At 44.0% G+C, this 22318-nt stretch overlaps 1 protein-coding gene across 4 annotated transcripts in view; it reads left to right on the top strand.

Moving 5' to 3' along the window:
* GRK4 (G protein-coupled receptor kinase 4) overlaps positions 1 to 22318 on the top strand; it is a 93848-nt gene that overhangs the window by 61083 nt on the left and 10447 nt on the right. For all 4 annotated transcript variants that reach the window (XM_047847209.1, XM_047847211.1, XM_047847212.1 and 1 more), the window contains 2 exons: positions 1357 to 1547; positions 8823 to 8860. In XM_047847209.1, the coding sequence (XP_047703165.1) occupies positions 1357 to 1547; positions 8823 to 8860 (229 nt within the window). The remainder of the gene's footprint in view (positions 1 to 1356; positions 1548 to 8822; positions 8861 to 22318) is intronic.

Raw genomic sequence — 22318 nt, 5'->3', positions numbered from 1 at the left:
ATTAATCTTTTATGATTCTTTGTATTTCTGTGGTGTCAGTTGTAACTTCTCTTTCATTTCTGAGTTTAAAAAAGTTAATGTATTTGTTTATTACTGACAAGTTTGGCTAGAAGTTTATTGATTTTGTTTTTTCAAAGAACCAAGTTTTAGTTTCATTGATCTTTTCTATTGTTTTTTTTTAACTCTCTATTTCATTTATTTCCACTCTGATATTTATTATTTTCTTCCTTCTACCAACTTTGAGCTTTGTTCTTTTTCTAGTTCCTTTAGATATAAAGTAACATTTTTTACTCCCTGCTTACAGTTGATCAGTGGAACCTGACCTGTACCTGTCACTCATTTCCTCCTGCTTCCCACTAACCACCCTGACTGGCCCACGATATGATTATGTATGATGAAAGCCTAACACTTTCTATATAACTTATTGTGTATCTATCCAACCACAAATAGTTAGAAAATAAAAAAAAATTTAATTGATACCATTTATAATAGCATCAGTAAATATCAAAATCTAGGCAAAAATTTAATGAAAATATGCAAGACTTCTAAACTGAGAGCTAGAAATGCTATTACAAGAAATTGAAGAAGACCAAATAATGTTCATGGGTCAGAACATTCATATGAATCAACATATAAAGATATTGCTTCTCCCAAATTGATATATAGATTAAATGAATTAAATGCAGTCCTAATCAAAATCCCAGCAGGGTGTGTGTGTGTGTGTGTGTGTGTGTGTGTGTGTGCATGCGCACACGCAAATTGACCTACATACCAACAGAGAAGTGGGCAAAAAACTTGGATAGGTACTTCACACAAGAGGTTCCAAATGGATAAGTATATGAAAAACTATGAGAAGTGTCTCCTTTATTTGTATGTACAGAGAAATGCACATTAAAACCACAATAAGAGACAACTATGCCTCCACCAGCACTGACTGACGGCACAAAATGTTGGAAGGATGTGTAGCAGCAAGACCCCTCTTGCACTGCTGTGGAGAGTGTCTTTAACTTGTATGCTAAACGTGGGTGTTCTACAAGTATGGACTATCAGTGCTCAACGATCAGAGAGCATAGCTTTGATAAATCATGGTCCCAAGTGTCTTTGAAGTTTTGCCACCTACCCACTTAGCCACAGAAGGTTCTGTCCTTGAAGTACAGAACTGTTGCAAAGTCCTTGATAGGTACATGCCTGAGAAGCGCCAGATGCATGATAGGCATTTTCCTGAAGCGTATAGTATTTGGGTTTTCTAATTATAAGTCTAACATGGGTTATTTGAATAATGTTAGCAAATAGAGTAAATCACCAATGAATGCGCAGGTTTTTGTGCTTTGTTTTTTATGTTGCTGTTGTCCTTAGGTTAGTTTGTCTTATACTTATGAGACCAAAGACTCCTTGTACTTGGTGCTGACCATTATGAATGGAGGGGACTTAAAGTATCACATTTACAACCTGGGCAGCCCTGGCTTTGATGAGCAGAGAGCGATCTTCTATGCGGCCGAACTGTGCTGTGGCTTGGAGGACTTACAGAAAGAAAGAATTGTGTACAGGTAAGAACAGAACGAACTCCTGGGCCTGAGAGCCCAAGACTCCCACCCGGCTACTGCTGACCCCTCACGAGCCTGGGCACAAGGCCTATGGGGCCCCTTGGTGGCCATTTGGAGGGTGTGGTCACTCACACCGTAGGAAATGGGGTCAGTCGGTGGGGGGACCTTGGTTTTCTTTTCAGTTCTCTTCCATCTCTCGTAGGTTGGTTTTATTTGTTACGTTGATGAAATGTAGGCAGTTTTACTCATGTAAGAAGAGCCCATTTCCCAGATTCTTAGGCGTCTTGAGAGCTCTATTTAAGGTTGTAGACTATGTTCCAACAAAATAGCGTACGATTAAATGCCTCAATATTTTAATATTTTGTGCCTTAGAATTCAGTAAAGAAAATTAAGTTTAATTTAATAGGTAGAATTAAATTAGTATGATCAAATATTTAGTTTTAGGGAAAGCAGTCCTTCCTTCCACCTTTAGGTGTGGAGCTCACGGGCTCTGACACCCTTCTCTACCCCTCCCTGCACAGCCCGTCCCTTCGCCTCTGTGTGGCGGTGCACCTCTATGTGGAGACCATTCCCTACAGGAGTTTCTCACCGTGCCCTTTTCCTGAAATTCCCAAGGGCTCTGTGTATCCCCTGCCGTCATCTTCCCCATACAGTTGGTCGTGAAATCACCCCTGAATGTTTCCCAGATCATTCTTTAGGGTCACTGGCTTAGTTTGGGTCTTCCATAGGTTACCTGGCAGGCAGACACTTGAATGGTCTCCCTAATGCCAGTCTTGCCCCAGTGCCTCCTCGTGAGACCAGTGACAGGCCTTCCTGTGATGTGGATCTGATCCTGTCATGCTGTCCCTAGCTTGGACCCCTGTGGGCCTGGCTCCCCTGACCCTGTGTGACGCCTGTGTGATGCCACTCCTCACTGACTGCTCCAACCCGGTGTCCTGATGTATAGCAAGATGAATGTTGTTTTCATGCCTGCTGATGCAACATCCATTCTGCAGCCCGTGGAGCAAGGAGTAATTTCTGATTTTGACTTTTTAGTCTTACTATTTAAGAAACACATATCTTAAAAAATATAAGGCCGTAGACGCCATAAATGGTGACTCTTCTGATGCAGCGTAAATTGAAAATCTTCCGGAAACGATTCACCATTCTGGATGTCCTTACGAAAATGTTTCTTCCCGTGGCTCATGGGAAGAGGTCAAAATATCAATATTAACAGGAGTTTGGGAGAAGTGGGTTCCAGCCCTCATGCAGGACTTTGAGGGGTTCAAGACTCCGTGGAGAAGTCACTGCAGATGGGGTGGAAACAGCAAGAGGACTACGATCAGGGGCTGAATGGCTGCGATCTCAGGATCAAACTTGAACGGATGAGGAGCGCTTCCTACGGAGGAGCAAAGAAAGTGGTTTCTCGAGATGGACTCTGCTCCTGATGAAGATGCTGTGAAGATGGTTGGAATGACAACAAGGATTTAGACTATGGCATAAACGTAGTTCACAAAGAGCGGCAGGGTTTGAAGGGACTGACTCCAATTTTGAAAGAAGTTGTACTGTGGGTAGAATGCTGTCACACTCATCACGTGCCACAGAGAAATCATTTGGGAAAGGAAGAGGCGGCAAATTCATTCTCTTGTTTTGAGAAACTGCCACAGACACCCCAACCTTCAGCAACCAGGACCCTGATCAGTCAGCAGCAGTCTGCGTCAAGGCAAGACCCTCCAGCAGCAAAAAGGTTGCAGCTCGCTGAAAGCTCGGATGATGGTTAGCAATAAAGTATTTTTTAAATTGAGGGATTCATTGTTTTTTTAAGACATAACACTGTTGCACATTTAATAGATTATAGTACAGTGTGGACATAAGTGTTATGTGCACTGGGAAACCAAAACATCCATTTGACTTGTTTTATTGTGATAGTCCCTTGATTGTGGTGGTCTGGGGCCAAACTACTGTGCCTCTGAGGTGTGCATTACTGGATGGGCTAGAAACAAACCTTTCTATGAACCCAAATTTTCACCTCAGGCTTCCCCTTGCCCTCCGACAGAGCAGGTGAAAGGCGTGGGTTGGCCGGCACTTACAGGGAACTGGAATACCTGTCTCCTCCTCTGCTGTGTCCACAACACCTGCCAGCGGGAGGTGCCCACTAAGTGTTTGCTGAATGAATGACTGATGGCATTCAGCCTCTGCTGGTACCTTCCCCTCCTCTTTTAAGCTAAGGACCTGTAAAGCACTGCTTGCATTCTTCAAAAGAAAGGTTTTTGTGGCCTACTTCTTGTCAGAGATTGCCTCTTGACAACCTTGATCAGACCAGGTGGCAGAAAGATGACCTTCCTTTTTGCAGAGGGACAGTACAAATAAAAATGCTTCACTATTTCAAGTCTAAGGTCAGAAGAGAGGAGGCACTCAGGTTGGGCTTTAGACCAGCCTTAGGGTATAGCATGTTAGCGGTCAGAATTGAGAGCCTGGGGGCCACCTCACCCTCCTCCGCAGGAGCTTCCCCCGAGGGTGCCAGGCCTTCCGCGGGCCTCTCACCGAACTGGAAATAGCAGGACGGATGCTGCAGCCTAATGGGCTCCCAGAATTCTCTCTACCAGAAGTGCTTTAAGTCGGGGAAGGCTTCCCAGAGGGGCTGGGACTCACCAGGCAGCTTGGGTAGATGGCTAAGATCTGGGCAGAGGGAGAAGGGGTCGTTCTTCCAGGGGAGATGAGCGTTGTGTTTGCATTCTGGAGACAGTGGGCAGAGGAGTCCATGGAAACCAGAGCAGTCCTAAAGAGAGGAGGAAGGGAGAAGCAAACATGCTGGCTTTTGGGGTGCCTGGGGAGCTCAGGTGTTAAGCATCTGACTTTGGCTCAGGTCATGATCTCACGGTTCACGAGTTTGAGTCCCACATCAGGTGAGCTCGAGCCTCGCTTTGGGTGAGTCCTGCTTCTCTCTCCCCTCTCTCTCTTCCTCTGCCCCTCCTGGGATTCTCTCTCTCTCTCTCTCTCTCTCTCTCTGCCCCTTGCTCACTTGCTCCCTCTCTGTCTCAAACAAAAAACATGTTGGCTTTCTGTTGCCTGCCAGGCCCTAGGCTGTGTCTGTTTGTATCTGTTATTTTTTGGAAAAGGTTAAGAAGTTGCTAAAGGGCCATAGCGTTGTTGAGGTCTTTTGTTGCAGATGTAATTTTCCTGGAGTATTTCGTCTTGTTTGTCTGTAGTCCTCCGCTTTTTGCTCCCATAAAATGCCTGAAACAGCGTAACAACAAGCCACAAACGAAGCGCCAGACTCAGTGTGGCCCAGAAGCACCCCTGGGGCTGGGCTGCGGCACAGAACTCGGGAGGCGGACAGCAGTTGTGAGTAGCATGGTTGTGTGGTTTTCCCGTGTAGTTGTGTCATACCTTTAGATACCTCTACTTACAACATGGCTTTGTCTAAACTGTCCAATGACAAAAAGCAGGTGAATGAAAGAAAGTGTAGATGTAATCTTGAGAGACATGTGATACTTTTGAGTGTGCAGCCTTACCTTCCGTTAAGAAGTCAACCGTTTAATTAAAACAAAACAACGATAGGGGCACCTGGGTGGCTCAGTCGGTTGAGCTTTCGACTTCGGCCCAGGTCACGATCCTTGCGGTTTGTGAGTTCGGCCCCGCGTCAGGCTCTGTGCTGACAGCTCGGAGCCTGGAGCCCGCTTCGGATTCTCTGCCTCCCTCTCTCTCTGCCCCTCCCTCTGGACACGCTCTGTCTCTCTCTGTCTCTCCAAGATGAATAAAGGTTAAAAAAATTAAACAAAAAACCAGAACAACAATAAAGGTATTTGTGTGTGCACGCGTTTTAAGTCCAGCTGAGAACTTTCACTCGCAAACTCTCGTGCGACTTTTTTGCCTGTTCATTATGCAGACATGTGAAGGGGACTGCGGGCCTTCGGGGTTTTGAACGTCCTTTAAAAGTTAACTTAAGAACATAGTTTCTACAAAATCAGATGAACTAAAGTGCTTTTAGCTAGGAACACACTCCATGGGTCCATGCCCTGACACCACCTGAATACTAACGTGCAGGCATAACCAATTCCATATTAACAGCACTTGGGTTTCTGGGTAGTGTGGTTGACCCTTGAGCAGCCTGGAGGTTGGGGCATTGACTCCCTTGCAGTCAAAAATCCACAGAAGACTTTTGACTCCCCCCAAACTTAACCTACTCATAATTTACTCTTGACTGGAAGCCTTACTGACGACAAAAACTGTCGATTAACATATATTTTGTATGTTATGTGTATTCTACCTTCTTGGCTTACAGAAAAGCAAGCTAGAGAAAAGGAAATGTTAGTTAAGAAAATCATAAGGGGAACATACATTTACAGCACTAGACTGTAAGAAAATCCATGTGTAAGGGGACCCATGTTATTCAAGGACCAGCTATGCTTTCTTTCCACGTAAAAGCTTTACCCAAGACCAGCCTACTAGCAGCTGGATACAGAGAACAACCTTCTCTGTGTTCTTCAGCCTCTCTGGGGATGGCAGATTCTGCTTGCTATTGTTTGGGTAGTGAAATTTCTCTTAAATCACAAGAATTATTTTACATGACAATGTATAGTCTGTATGCAGGTGAATATGGCAAAAGGCTATGAAAACTTTAATGAGTTACCTTTTTAAAATGTTTTCAATTTTGCCACTATGGAAAACAGTACGGAGGTGCCTCAAAATATTAAAACTAAAACTACAATATAACATAGCAGTTTCACTTCTTTTTTTTTTTAAGTTTTTTTTTTAATGTTTATTTATTTTTGAGGCAGAGAGAGACAGAGCATGAATGGGGGAGGGGCAGAGAGAGAGGGAGACACAGAATTGGAAACAGGCTCCAGGCTCTGAGCCATCAGCCCAGAGCCCGACGTGGGGCTCAAACTCACGGACCGTGAGATCGTGACCTGGCTGAAGTCGGACGCCTAACCGACTGAGCCACCCAGGCGCCCCACTTCTTTTTTTTTTTTTAATTTTATTTTAAATTTTTTTTTAAATTTACATCCAAATTAGTTAGCATATAATGCAACAATGATTTCAGGAGTAGATTCCTTAGTTTCCCTTACCCATTAGCCCATCCCCCCTCCCACATCCCCTCCAGCAACCCTTTGTTTCTTCTCTATATTTAAGAGCGTCTTATGTTTTGTCCCCCTCCCTGTTTTTATATTATTTTTGCTTCCCTTCCCTTATGTTCATCTGTTTTGTATCTTAAAGTCCTCATATGAGTGAAGTCATATATTTGTCTTACTCTGACCGACCAATTTCGCTTAGCATAATACCCTCTGGTTCCATCCATGTCATTGCAAATGGCAAGATTTCATTCTAAACCACGTTTCCTTTACTAAAAGTAGTTATTAAATCAGGATGATTTCTACAGTTTTATCTTTAATAAACAAGTTTAACAACTTAAACTTGCAGTACATGTCCTTTCACTTTGTTTCCACGTATCACTGTTTTTAAATTTTTTTTTTCAACATTTTTTATTTATTTTTGGGACAGAGAGAGACAGAGCATGAACGGGGGAGGGGCAGAGAGAGAGGGAGACACAGAATCGGAAACAGGCTCCAGGCTCTGAGCCATCAGCCCAGAGCCTGACGCGGGGCTCGAACTCACGGACCGCGAGATCGTGACACGGCGCCACCCAGGCGCCCCAATAAAATTTTAAAAAAAGAAAAGAAGGGGCGCCTGGGTGGCTCAGTCGGTTGAGCACCTGACTCAGGTCACGTTCTTGCGGTCTGTGAGTTCGAGCCCCGTGTCGGGCTCTGTGCTGACAGCTCGGAGCCTGGAGCCTGCTCCCAATTCTGTGTCTTCCTTCCCCTCTGCCCCTCCCCCACTCATGCTCTGTCTCTCCCTGTCTCAGAAATAAATAAACATTAAAAAAATTTTTTTTGTTTTAAATAAAAAAAGAAAAGAAAATGCAAACACAGAAGGCCCCCACGCCTCTGCCACTGGTCTCTGTCCCCAGGGAGACCGTTACCACAGTGGCCTGGGTGTTGCTACAGGAAATGTTTCTCTGCAGCTTCTTCTCTCCCTGGGCTTGGAACCAGGTAAACTCTCTCCTTTCCCAGGGCTGTGGGAGTTGGCCTGAGCAGGTTTTACAGGAAGTGCGGCCTGTGGGCCTTGTGGGCAGTGCTCTCACTTCAGCTGCTCCTGGTTCTGCGGGGCCTCTCTCTACAGAGCTTTCTGGAGGCCAGCCGCTTCCAGCCACCATTGCTCTCACTAGCTTACTGTCTGTCCATCTGTCCTGCTGCTTCTGCCTCCTCTGTAGGTTCTAGTCATTTGCCCACAGATCAGGGGTGATGCTCAGGGCACACAGTGTTGTGATAGGGCCATACTGGAAATCAGAGTTAAATGTAAATCTTTGAAAAATAAAATTTTGGGGGCTCCTGGGTGGCTCAATTGGTTGAGCACCCGACTTCGGCTCAGATCATGATCTCGTGGTCTGTGAGTTCGAGCCCCACGTCGGGCTCCGTGCTGACAGCTCAGAGCCTGGAGCCTGCTTCCGATTCCGTGTCTCCCTCTCTCTGCCCCTGCCCTGCTCATGCTCTGTTGCTCCTTCTCTCTCTGTCAAACATAAATTTTAAAAAACATTAAAAAATTAAAAAAAAAAAAGAAAAATTTTTTTCTCTCTAAGGGAAGAAACAAACAAGCAGCAGCTTGAAATATTACTTTTAAGATATCTTAGTCTTTCGTGATCTATATTTATTCAAAGTTTGTGGTATTCCCCACCTCCCCTTCACAACGAACTACCAATAACAGTCACTGCTGTTGGTTACCTGCTTCCCGCTGCAAGGCCTGAGCTCCCCAACCCTGCCTTGCCGGGAAGCGGGTGGGTGTGGATGGCGCTGTGAGGGGAGGACACCGAGGCCTAGGGCGGTTAAGGCCGCTCAGCGGAGAAGTGGCAGACTGTGCCTGTCTGACCCCCAGAGCTGAGTTCTTCCGGTACGGGTTGACGTTTTAAAAAGTACGTTAACGATAGGAGAAACAGCCAAGTTTATTATGGACTAATTCCTTGCTGACCTTCCGTTAGATCCGCGGGCCTGTGCGGAGCGGTTCGCACACCGCTGGCACATGCACGGTGCTTGCCAAGATGAAGCCTCTGTGGGGTCCTCGTCCTTCCCGGCGACGGCGTGAAGGGCTCATGAGCTGACCCACAGAGGGTGGTCTTGTCATCTTCCGTTCTTGCTGCTGCTCAGAGTAGAGACATCTGTGGTCATTTCTGCTGGGTGCTGAGGAGTCACAGTGTCGTCTTGTGAATAACTGAGCTTTTTGTTGTTGTCCCTTCCTTTGTAGAGACTTAAAGCCTGAGAATATCCTCCTCGATGACATTGGTAAGTGAGTGAGCTTTTCACGTCTACCGCATAAGGCTTTGTTAGGAGGGACCTGGCTACAGAGAGTTAATGTGCACTTAGCCCCTTATCGCAGAACAGACACAACACCAGAAAGAGAAACTCATTGGTACCTGTTCTTTTCAAAATCTAACAGAGATAATAACATTGTCGTTCCCCCGGATTTAGGCAAGAAGCTGAGACGGTCATAATTTTCCGTTAACAATTGAGTTCTAGAAGCATATTAAAATAAATTCAAAAGTAAGAACATTTTCCTCTGCCCATATCTTGCTTTTTCCCTTGGAGGGGTATATCTTTGCCCTCCTGAATACTGGCCCGCTGCCCTTGCCTTAGGCTTCTTTCACAGAGCAGGAGCGCAGGTGGCTGGCTGGGGACCCTGTGAGCACAGGTGGGGAATGGCCCTTCTGGACCGGCTCATTGTCATCAGCAGGTGCCCCTCCTCAGTTCTCGGGGTGATGGCTGCACTGGGAAATGCCTTCTGGCCCTTAACCCGCGGTTCACTGTGCTGTGCTGCTGACCCGCGGGGCGTGAAAGTGGCTTTGAAAACAGAGGATGTACTCTGTGTGGCAACGGGAAGTGATCTCCAAGATACAGCATTCCCTGGAAAGAAGTGAGGTCAAGAACAGCATAGAGTGTGCTGCCTTCTGTGTAAAAGGAGAGGGGAAGCAATGTGTGGTTGTATTTGCTTTACACGTACAGACCTGAAGAAACACAAAACGAGAGTCCTAAGAAACTGTTAAGAGTGCAGATAGCCTAGGGGGAGCAGGGTTTCCACCGACACTGATGCCCTTTTATATTTTCCAGTATGTAATTCAGTTTCTGCAAAAGAACCCACAACATGCTGGGATTCTTATTGGAATGGTGTTGGATCTATAGAAACTTTGTGGAGAACCGACATCTTACCAATATTAAATCATTCCGCTTCAGCAAATAGTATACAATCCCGTATATTTGGGGCTCGTTTAATTTCTCTCCACATTATTTTGTGATTCTGTTCGTTGTAGCACCATGTGAGTACATTCGTTATTCAGAAGTCATTTGTTTGGGAGCGCCTGGGTGGCGCAGTCGGTTAAGCGTCTGACTTCAGCCAGGTCACGATCTCGCAGTCCGTGAGTTCGAGCCCCGCGTCGGGCTCTGGGCTGATGGCTCGGAGCCTGGAGCCTGTTTCCGATTCTGTGTCTCCCTCTCTCTCTGCCCCTCCCCCGTTCATGCTCTGTCTCTCTCTGTCCCAAAAATAAATAAAAACGTGGAAAAAAAATTAAAAAAAAAAAAAAAGAAGTCATTTGTTTGTATTACTTTTTTTTTAACATTTATTTTTGAGACAGAGAGAGACAGAGCATGAACGGGGGAGGGGCAGAGAGAGAGGGAGACACAGAATCGGAAACAGGCTCCAGGCTCTGAGCCATCAGCCCAGAGCCCGACGCGGGGCTCGAACTCACGGACCTCGAGATCGTGACCTGAGCCGAAGTCGGACGCTCAACCGACTGAGCCACCCAGGCGCCCCTGTTTGTATTACTTTTAAGTGGACTCAGTGAAACTCCACGGAGATGTTTGTAGTTCTTTCTGTGCATCGCTCCCTCCTCTCCAGGACTTTCCCCCACAAATTTGAGCCGACCTGTCTTCCCTCAGTTCTAATCTCTGTCTTCTTAACTTAGCAACACCACCTGTTCTGTGTAGGCCACTTCTTGCAGTGCTGGGATCCGGAAGCGGCTCCTGGTCCGGGAGGACGGCAGGACCCAGCTGTCTTGTTTCTCTCCTGTCGGGAAGCACCATCCCTGGCTACCGTAGACCCAGTGCCGAACAGTGTATTGGGGCCATTTTTTAATTGTTTCTGATTGAAGAGCAAGTGTTGCATCAGTTACCCCTTGTTGGTTGGAGGCAGAAGTTCCGGACATTCTTAGGGCACGTTCCGTACATTCCGGTGGGGTCTAGTTGTACATATCGGGGTATCCTTTATTCAGTATCACGTTGTGGTTTTCACCGTAAGGGTCGTACACATTTTTGCTATTTGATGTTCTTTAATGGTATTGTTTTTAAAACTTCTATTTGCTTGTTGCTGGTATTTAGAAATCTGATTTCCCCTATTATTTTGCATTTTACATTACTGTCTGATACACTGTTAAAATCGAACCGATATCAGTACATTATTATTAACAAAAATCCATGGTTTACTTTAAGGCTCGTTCTCTGGGTTGCACATTGTGTGGGTCTTGACAAAGGTGTGATGACATATGTCCACCCTTACTGTATCACACCGAGTAGTTTCACAACCTGAACGTCCCCTGTGTATCACATATCCAGCCCTCCTACCCTCCTTCCAAGCCTGGCAACCACCCATCTCTACTCACTCTGCCGTTTTGCCTTTTCCAGAAAGTCACAGACTTGGAGTCGTGCAGTGTCTAGTCTTTGCAGACTGGCTTCTTTCACTTAGTAATACACATTTAAGGTTTCTCCAGGTCTACGCTGGAGGGCTCATGTCTTTTTACTGCTGAATAATATTCCACGGTCCGGGTGCACCAGAGTTTATTTGTCCATCACCTGCTAAGGACATCTTGGTTGCTTCCAAGTTTGGGGAATTAGGAATAAATCTGCTCTACACATCCACATGCAAGTTTTCGTGTGGACGGAAGTTTTCAACACCGTTGAGCATATACCAAGGAGTGTGATTTCTGAATCAGACAGCAAGAGTATGTTTAGTTTTGTGAGAAACTGACAAACCATCTCCCAAAGCGGCCGCACCTGTGATCCTGCGTTCCCGCCAGCTGTGACCGGGGGCTCCTGTCGCTCTGCGTCCTGGTCAGCATGTGGTGGGGTCAGAGTCCTGGATTTGGCGGTTCTAAAAGGTGTGCAGTGGAGTCTTAGTGTTGTTGTAATTTGCAGTTCCCTAGTGACGTATGGTGTTGACCATCTCTCCTTATGCTCATTTCCCATTTGCGTATGTTCGTTATGAGGTGTCTGTTCAGGTCTTTTGTCCATTGAAAAAATTGGGTTGTTTCTTTTCATACAGTTAAGCTTTAAAAGTTCTTTATGGGGGCACCTGGGTGGCTCAGTCAGTAGCTCAGGGGGAGCCTTCTAACATATCACCTTTAAGTACGAAATTTGCTGTAGTATTTTTGTAGATACTCTTGGTCAGATTTAAGAATTTTACTTTTGGGGGCACCTGGGTGGCTCAGCCGGTTGAGCGTCCAACTTCAGCTGGGGTCATGATCTCACCTCACAGTTTGTGAATTCAAGCCCCGCGTCAGGCTCTGTGCTAATAGCTAGGAGCCTGGAGCCTTCTTCAGATTCTGTGTCTCCCTCTCTGCCCCTCCCCAGCTCGCACTCTGTCTCTCTCTCTCTTTCTCAAAAATAAATAAACACTAAAAAAAAAAATTTTTAAGAATTTTTCTTTTTAAAAAAATAACAAATGGTTGTTGAATTTTATCAGTGCTCTTCAAGATAATTATAGGATGTCCTTTTTTTTTCTGTTAATATAGTAAATTTTCAGATGTTAAGCCAACATTTCATTTCTGAAATAAATCCAACTTGGGCATAGTATGCTATTCTTTACATAGATTGCTAGATTCTGTTTCCTGGTATTTTGGGGGTGAAGGTCTCTGCTCTCTGTGTCTGTAGTAGAATGGGAGCACCAGCGGCCTGCTGTTGCCTACATCCCTGCAGAGGCTCCAGGGCCCAAAAGTCTTGACTCAGCCACCGGCTGGCCCAGCCTCGGTGGGAGTCGCGGGTTGGAGCAGCTGGAGAGTGGCCGTGTGTGGCCCCTGTTATGCCCCGAATTCGTGATCCCCCAAGACCACCAGGGAGCCGAGTCCGATGCAAAAGCAAAGAGGCTTTATTCGAGCTAGCTCGAGCTCAATCTCCTACCTGAACCAATGCAGCGGTGAGATACCAGAGAGAGAAAGCGAGTTTCAAAAGCACAAAAGGTTTTATAGGGATCATGGCCTTAGCCGATTGGCTGGGGAAGGCTCGTGGACTCAGCCGATTGGCTGCTAAAGTGTGGTCCCAGATCAGCAATTATCAGCATCACCTGGATCTTGTTAAAGATGCAAATGTTGGGCCTGGTGGTTACAGACCCACTGAATCAGAAACTCTGGGGGTGGGGCTCAGCAATCTGTGTTTGAACAAGTCTTCCAAGAGATTCTGATGCACCTGAAGTTTAAGAACCACTGGGTCTGAGGATCTCTAACATGTTTGGCCTCAGTGTATACAGAACGTTTCTCACTGGTCACCTATGAACCATTGGCTGTCCGCCTTGCTGTGCTATAAATACCTAGCACCAAACACCATCCCCAGAGACTCTGATTTAATTGGTTTGGGGAGGGGTAAAATGCTCCCAGGTCATTCTAAGCCTGGACAGGGTTGAGGGCTCCTGCCTCTGGCCCCCACCTGAGAGAAGCCCTCCCTCTTCTACTCACGCTTTCCACGCCTCTCACACTCCCCTTCCTCCCACCTCAGACTTCGGAAGAACGCATCAATCGGTAAGTTACTTAAGGGGAGGAGGCGTGTTCTGAGGTTTGAGCAGGAACTTCTTTCTGCGGCCATGTCGGGGACATAGTCACTAGTCAGCCGGCCTAGATCTGCTCTTTCAGCCCCCATTGCCAGTGAGCAGCCTTGCTCTGACCAGGATTTGCAATGCTTCTGAGAAACGCTGGTGCCCCTTGGCAGCTCACCTCTGTGTGGTTCTCTGCACGGGCGTCCCGTCCATCCGATACAGTCACTGTCGTGGCTCGTGGACACCCTTGGAGAACGGCTTGTGTGATTTGTTAGGCTCTGCAGTTGTGGCTGGTAGTAGCATGGGCCACCCTGACCTTCACCACCCTGCCCCGAAGCAGGAGCCCAGCATCATGTCTGTAGTCCTTACTGTTATTTGTTCTTTTGATGCTGTGCACCTGGTCGCATTCCTGTTAAGAATGGAAAGGAATATTCTACAGAACTTTGTTTTGCTTTTCTTGATTTCAGGAGTTTAAAAAAAATGTTTATTTATTTTGAGAGACAGAGAGAGGGAGGGCATATATGTGCACATGCACGTGCGTGGTGGGGAAGAGCAGAGACAGAGAGAGGGAGACAGAGACTCCCAAGCAGGCTTTGTGCTGTTGGAATAGAGCCTGACGCAGGGCTCGATCTTACAAACCATGAGATCATCACCTGAGCTGCAATTGAGAGTTGGACGCTTAACTGACTGAGCCACCCAGGTGCTCCGATTTCAGGAGACTTTAAATCTTTTCTTCTTGTTTTCCTATTCTTTTAATTTTTAAAATGTAATCCTAGCTATACTTTATGACTTATGAATGTGATTGATTTTAGGATTTTTAGTATCATGTAGTTACAATTCCCAAGAACGAATTTCCACCAGAAACCATAGAACATAAGAGTAACTCTTTCATTTCCCATCTAGACAGCTTGTTAGGGCTTCTGTTCTTGTCTGTAAAGCAGAACTTGACATTTGTGGTGAAATTAGGTTTTAAAAAAAAGATGATTATAAAGAGAACTACAGGCAAATATCTCTGAACATGGTTGCAGAAATCCTCAACGAAATACCAGCATACCAAATCCAACAATACCTTAAAAAAAATCACTCACCACAGTCAAGTGGGATTTATTCCTGGGATGCAAGGGTGGTTCAGTGTTTGCAAATCAATCAGTTGTAATGTATCACATCAATAAGAGAAAGGATGAAACCACATGTTCTTTTCAATAGATGCAGAAAAAGCATTTGACAAAGTACAATATCCATTCATGATAAAAGCCCTCACACAGTAGGTTTAGAAGGAACACACCTCAATATAATAAAGGCCATGTATGAAAAACCCACAGCTAATATCATCCTCAATGGGGGAAAACTGAGAGCTTTCCCCCTAAAGTCAGGAACAAGACAAGGATGTCCACTCTCACCACTTTTATTCAACATGGTACTGGAAGGCCTAGCCACAGCAATCAGACAAGAAAAAGGAATAAAAGGGCATCCAAATCAACAAGGAAGTCAAACTTTCAACTATTTGCAGATGACATGACACTACATGTAGAAACCTGAAAGATTCCACCAAAAAACTGCTAGAACTGATATATCACTAAAGTGGCAGTATACAAAATCAATGTATAAAAATCCATTGTATTTCTATACACCAATAATTAAGCAGCAGTGAAATTAATAAAGCAATCCCATTTATAATTACACCAAAAAAAAAAAAAATACCTAGGAATAAGCTTAACCAAGGAGGTGAAAGGCCTGTACTCTGAAAATTTTAAAACGTTGATGAAAGAAACTGAAGACGATACAAACAGATGGAAAGATATACCATGCTCATGGATTGGAAGAACCAATATTGTTAAAATGTCTATACTACTGCAAACAATCTACAGATTTAATGCAATCCCTATCAAAATACCAACAGAATTTTTCACTGAACTAGAACAAACAATCCTAAAATTTATATGGAACCACAAAGACCTCAAATAGCCAAAGCAATCTTGAAAAAGAAAATCAAAGCTGGAGGTATCACAATTCCAAATTCCAAGATATACCACAAAGCTGTAGTAATCAAAACAGTATGACACTTGCACAAGAATATACACATAGATCAATAAAACAGAATAGAAAATCCAGAAATAAACCCACAATTATATGGTCAATTAATCTATGACCAAGGAGGCAAGAATATACAGTGGGGAAAAGACAGTCTCTCCAACAAATGGTGTTAGGAAAACTGGACCACTTTCTTATACCATACACAAAAATAAACTCAAAAGGTATTAAAGACCTAAATGTGAGACCTGAAGCCATTAAAAATCCTGGAAGACAGCACAGGCAGTAATTTCTCTGACACTAGCCATAACAATATTTTTTTAGATATGTTTCCTGAGGCAAGGGAAACAAAAGGAAAAATAAAGCATTAGGACTACATCAAAGTAAAAAGCTTCTGCCCAGCGAAGGAAACGGCAAAACAAGAAGACAACCTACTGAATGGGAGAAGATATTTGGAAATGACATATCCCATAAAGGGTTAATATCCAAAATATATAAAGAAGTTATAAAACTCAACACCCAAAAAGCCTTCAGGTGTCCATCACTCCTGCAAGCACCATGTGGGCACACACTGGGGAGAGACCTTTTGAGCGTATGGGGTGTGGGAAAGCTTTCAGTCAGCCGCAAAGTTTTCAAGGTCATTTGAAAATGCACAGCGTGATTAAACCCTATGAATGGAAGGAGTGTGGAAAGGCATACAAATTTTCCTCGTCTCTTTGAGTGCATATGAAGAAATACCCTGGGGAGAGACCATCACAAGCCACTGCTCCCTTCAAGAACACAAGAGGGTGCAGAGTGGACAGTAAGCCTTTGTATGTGAGGACTCTGGTGAGACCTTCCAGTGCCCCACAGACTTGCAAGTATGTGTGATGGCCCTTGGTGGGGAGAACCTTGTGAATGACTGCTCTGTGGGAAAGCCTTCACTTGTCCCTCTTCCCTTCGAGGACACACATGAAAGCACAGTGACATGAAATCCTATGAACTTAAGCACCAGGGAAAAGACTTCAGGTATCCTAGGAATCTGTGAGCACAGACACACTGTGGGAAAACACTTAAATTCCCTTAAAAACTTATTTAAAATGTGAGCCAATTGCAATGGAGATGATCCTGAATTGACACAATTTTGGGAAAACTTCAGAATACTTCAAAACACTTCATGTATTTTGTTCATGAAAATTCAGGCGGGACAGAAATCTTTTCATTATTCTGAATGTGGCTTTGACTTTCCAGGTGCCTCTTCCTTGATGGGGATCCCAAGTGTATGAATTCCTAGTTCGTGTCACTGATATGAATACTAATGGTTTCAAGTATCCTTCTTTGTCTTCTACATCTGTACAAAATCTTTGTTGTTATCTCAGACTTGAAGTAATCACACAGTTATGTACATGTCTCTTTCCCATTACAATGTCTCTTGGACCCAAGGGTGATAAAAATGTGTCTGTTGTTGGTGGGTACATACAACTTCATATGCTTTTACAAAAAAATTTCTTGAATCGTACATTCCAAAATGTTGTTTACATTATCATGACATAAGACCTGTATTGGTGAAAGTTCTTTTCTGTTCTCTGTTGTGGATACTGGAATTTTCTGATTCTGTGTCTACTCTTTTTAGTCTTTATTATTGAAAGATATATTTTCACATCAATTCTCTTTTTCTTCAATTTTTAAAGTTCTGATATTGGTTTATCTTTTCTGGGACTAATTATGTCTCTGGTCGATTTTGGTCCAAATTATGAGTTAGAGGAACATCCCTTTGGACCACAAAAAAACAAAACAAAACAAAACAAAACTCAACATCCAAGAGACAAATAATCCAATTAAAAATGGGCAGGAGACATGAATGGACACTTTTCCAAAGAAGACATCCAGATGGCCAGCAGACACATGAAAAGATGCTCAACATCCCTCATCACCCTCATCACTGTCCTATATTAAAATGCAAATCAGAATCACAAAGAGATATCACCTCATGCCTGTCACAACAATGGCTATTATCAAAAAGACAAGGGACAGCAAGTGTTGGAGAGGACGTGAAGGAAAAGGAACCCTTGTGCACTGTTGGTGGGAATGCAAAACGGGTGTAGCTACTCTGGAAAACAGTGTGGAGGTTCCTCAAAAAATTAAAAATAGAACTACCCTATGATTGCACTATGGATATTTACCCAAAGAATACAAAAAAAAACCCAACTAATTTGAAACCCCTATGTTGATTGCAGCATTATTTACAATAGTCAAATTATTAAAGCAGCCCATGTCCACCGACTGATGAATGGATAAAGGAAATGTGGTATATACATACAATGGAATACTATTCATCCATAAAAAAGAATGAAATCTTGCCATTTGCAACAACATGGATGGATCTCGAGAGTATTATGCTAAGCAAAATAAGTCAGAGAAAGACAAATACAATATGATTTCATTCATATGTGGAATTTAAGAAACAAAAGCAATGAATAAAGGGAAAATAAAGAGAGAAACCAAAAGACAGGCTCTTAACTACAGAAAACAAACTGATGGTTACCAGAAGGGAGACGGGGGTGGGGATGGTTGAAATGGCTGATGAGAATTAAGGAGTGCACTTATCTTGACGAGCACCGAGTAATATATACAATTGTTGAATCAGTATGTTGCATACCTGACATGAATATAACCCTATGTTACCTGTGCTGGAATTACAATAAAATTTAAATTTAAAAAATGCTAACTATCATCTGTTCCATATTTACCATTTGTCCATCCTAACTATGTCAACACTCTTTTTTGAAAACTTAATAAATTAAGAGGGACTTGGTTTGTGAAATGTAGCTGGTAGCTGACATAAAAAAGAAAACCGTATCATTCCTATGTTTTCTATAGCAGAGACCTCAGTTTTATGAAATAGGCATATTCCTAAATAGCAAGATAAGTAGTGAATTTTTGTAAAAACCGGTAGCATTTTATCATTGACAGTGATTTTATTTTATTTTATTTTTTTTTAATTTTTTTTTCAACATTTATTTATTTTTGGGACAGAGAGAGACAGAGCATGAATGGGGGAGGGGCAGAGAGAGAGGGAGACACAGAATCGGAAACAGGCTCCAGGCTCTGAGCCATCAGCCCAGAGCCTGACGCGGGGCTCGAACTCACGGACCGCGAGATCGTGACCTGGCTGAAGTCGGACGCTTAACCGACTGCGCCACCCAGGCGCCCCTCATTGACAGTGATTTCAAAGAAAGTCCTAAACATCATATTCTTCTATCTCTAAAATATATATCAAAGGTAAGAATGCTATTTTTAAAAACATAAACCCAATACTATTATTACATTCAAAAGTATTTAGCAATTCCTTAACATCACCTAATATACCATCAGTTTTAAATCTTCCTTCATTATTTCATAAATCTTTTTATAGTTGTGTGTTGAATATAGCGTGAAGTTCACATTACATTTGGTTGATATCTGGTTGAGTTTTTTTTTTTTTAACTTCATAGGTTTCTTCTCCCTGCTTATTTCTGTCATTTATTTGTTTGTGAAACCAGGTGTTATGGACCAAATTGTGTCCCTCTAAAGTTCATGTTGTGTAGCCCTAACCCACAGTATCTCAGAGCGTGACTATGTAGTGGACCTTTGAACAACATGGGGATTAGGGGCACCAACTCCCACGCAGTCAAAAATCCTCAGATCATTTTTCACCCTCCTCCAAACTTAACTACTGGGGCTCCTGGGTGGCTCAGTTGGTTGAGTGACCAACTCTTGATTTCAGCTCAGGTCTTGATCTCAGGGTCGTGAGTTCGAGCCCCATGTTGCGTGGAGCCTACTTAAAAACAACAACAAAAACAATAACAGTTAACTACTAATAGCCTACTGTTGGCCAGAAGCCTTACTAATAATATGAAGAGTCAATTAACACATATTTTATATGTCATAATATTATATACTGTATTCTTACAATGAGGTAAGCCAGAGAAAAAATGTTAAGAAAATCCTAAGGAAAATACATTTATAGCCCTGTCCTATATTTAGAAAACCACACGCATGAGTGCGCCCGTGTAGTTCAAGGTTGTGTTGTTCGCAGCTCAGTGGAGTTAAGGTCTTTAAAGATGTGATTAGAGTTGCCGGAAGCCGCTGGGGAAAGTCCTGATTGAATCTGACTAGTGTTCCTGCAAGAGGAGGGGTTAAGACACGCATGCACGGGGTGGGGGACGCTGTCAAGACACAGGGCAAGAGCGGTCCTCTACACCCCGAGCGGAGAGCCCGCCCGCCCTCGGGCTCTTGGTCTGGGACTCCAGGCTCCAGGGCTATGGGGAAGTAAATATCTCGCCGAAGGCCCCCAGCCTGTGGCACTTGCGTTATGGCCGCCCTGCCACACGAGTACCCAGACATTTGTCCCGTAGAATTTCCTGTGTTCTGGACTTGGCTGGATTTAACATGTTTCCTACTGCCCTACTTTCCCTGGAAGCCAGTAGTTAGATCTGGAGGCTGGAGTAGGTCCACATTTGATTTTTGGTGAGCACACTGTGCGTGTAGCTCCTGTTGTACTGCATGAGGAGGCATATGATGCCGGAGTGTCTCTCTTTGTATGGTGTTCAGATTGATGAGTGCTCTCAGATGCTTTGTCAGCCTGATCCGTCCATTATTCGTTCCCTGCCAGCGGTTCACTTAACGGCTTAATGATCGACATCAAGACCCATCACTTCTCCAGGATTGTACAATGGTGCTATTCTAATTCCCTCACTCCTTTGGCACTTATCTGTTGAGATTCATCTGTAAAAAGGAACGTCGTTTACCTGTTTGTTCAGGAAAAGCGGGTGAAATACTCGAACACGTCTTTTATTTCCACTTTTCAGAGTAGCGTTAGTTCTCTATCATTCTCCAAGATGCTCATGAAGTTTTTGTTCTGTTTTGGTATCATTATGAACGTATGGATTTTAGCATGTTGATATGGTTTCATCCATTCGAGTAATTATTCCTTTTGATGTTTTTGATGTTTTTTGTCCCATCTTCAGCCAGTGGGTGCCCAGTAGCCCTTAATAACTTCCTTGTTTTCTGTTATTGTTTCTTATTAAAGATGTTCCAGGATTACCTTGCACGTGTGCTGACCAAGGCCTGGAACCAACTGTTTCTCTGAAGGGCCCTGGTCCTCTGTGTGGAAAGCAGCTCTGTGAGAGCACAGTGTGGGTGCTAAGATGTTCTTTGACGCCATGATGGTCATTCTTCCTAGAAAACATTGTTCTTGAAAACATTGTTTTAGAGGCGCCTCGGTGGCTCAGTCGGTTAAGCGTCCGACTTCGGCTCAGGTCATGATCTCACGGCTCCTGAGTTTGAGCCCCGCGTCGGGCTGTGTGCCGACAGCTCAGAGCCTGGAGCCTGCTTCTGATTCTGTGTGTGTGTGTGTCTCTCTCTCCCTCAGAAATAAAATAAACATTAAAAAAACTTTCTTAAAACGTTGTTTTAAAAGAAAATATTCATCATGAATTCGTGTTGATATTTCCAATTCTCATTTAACTTCTTTGTTTCACATTTGGGTTTTTTAATCCTAATGCTGAAAATATTAGTTCCTAATGACATTAATATGATTAGAGTATTTCCCTCTCCTTTCTTTCTTTCTTTCTTTCTTTCTTTCTTTCTTTCTTTCCTTTTAAAAAATATTTATTTTGGGGAGAGTGGTAGCGGGGGAGGGGCAGAGAGAGGGGGACAGAGGATCCAAAGTGGGCTTTTCCCTGACAGGCTGACAGCAGTGAGCCTGGTGCAGGCCTTGAACTCACACACCCGCAAAATAATGACCTGAACAAAAGTCGGATGCTCAGCCAACTGAGCCCCCCAGGCGCCCCCACTTTGCTTCTTTAATATGTAACATGGAGCACTCTACAACACCAAATAGAGACCTTGCTTACCCGCTTGTCCACCTGCCTGTGGAGGGACCAGCAGGATCTGCCCGGTGCACACTGGCGGACAGCAGGCTGTTCCCCGTCTTCTGCTATTTCTACTGCATAAATTTGTCCACGTGCCATTTCCTGCCTTATCTAGTGTGTCTTTGGGATAGACTCCTGGGGGATGTGAGGCTGAAGGATGGGTTCACATGCAGTTGTACAGACGTTGCCAAATTCTTCGTGAGGGGGCTGTCCGTCTATGCTGGTCTGTGTGCCCGTTAGGAAGGTGTGTGTGCACCGGCTTCCCCGCGGTCTGCACAACAGGCCGTGTTCTCAAACACAGTTTGTCAGCAGTTTTGCTTTTCATGTCCCAGTTAAAAAAAATCACTTTTTAAAAGAAAAGTAAGAAAGGTTACTTAAAATTTCACGACGTGCCAGTATTATGCTTAAACACAAAATACATAAGCTGCCTTATTGAGGAAATCTTTCAGTATGAAAGCAGGAAACTGAGACATGCTAATAAGTGGCAGAGCTGGGACTCACGTCTGGGCCGCGTGGCTCCAGAATCTGTGCCCACCAGCCTCCGGCCTCCCCCATGGTGGGCAGGGAATGATGTGACTCCTGGTGGCAGGCACGCTAAGGGAGAGTCATCTTTCCATCTAGAGCATAATGTAGACTATTGTAAAACGGCCCCAGGGCCTTGAACAATATGTTGTGTATTTTTAATGCTCAGCACACATTTATTGGTTGATTCACTCACTTCCTCAATAAATATTTATTGACCACCTACTATATGCAGATGCTGTGTCAGAAGCTGGGGACACCTGGTGAACATGGTGACCAGGGTGTCTGCCTCCAGGGCTGGTTTATCTGTCTAGACTCTGAAAAGAAAGCTTTCTAGAAGTTGTTATTTTCATAAGGAATTTAATAACTACATAAATCTTTCTACATACAGGCATTAACACATAACATAGTCTTTAAAAAAATTAAAAAAAATTTTTTTTAATGTTTATTTATTTCTGAGACAGAGAGAGAGAGACAGAGCATGAGTGGGGGAGGGGCAGAGAG

Source organism: Prionailurus viverrinus, unplaced genomic scaffold (assembly GCF_022837055.1).
Source record: "Prionailurus viverrinus isolate Anna unplaced genomic scaffold, UM_Priviv_1.0 scaffold_45, whole genome shotgun sequence".
Lineage (NCBI taxonomy): Eukaryota > Metazoa > Chordata > Mammalia > Carnivora > Felidae > Prionailurus > Prionailurus viverrinus.
The sequence above is the reverse complement of the archived record's forward strand: the minus strand, read 5'-3'. Positions and strand labels throughout refer to the sequence as shown.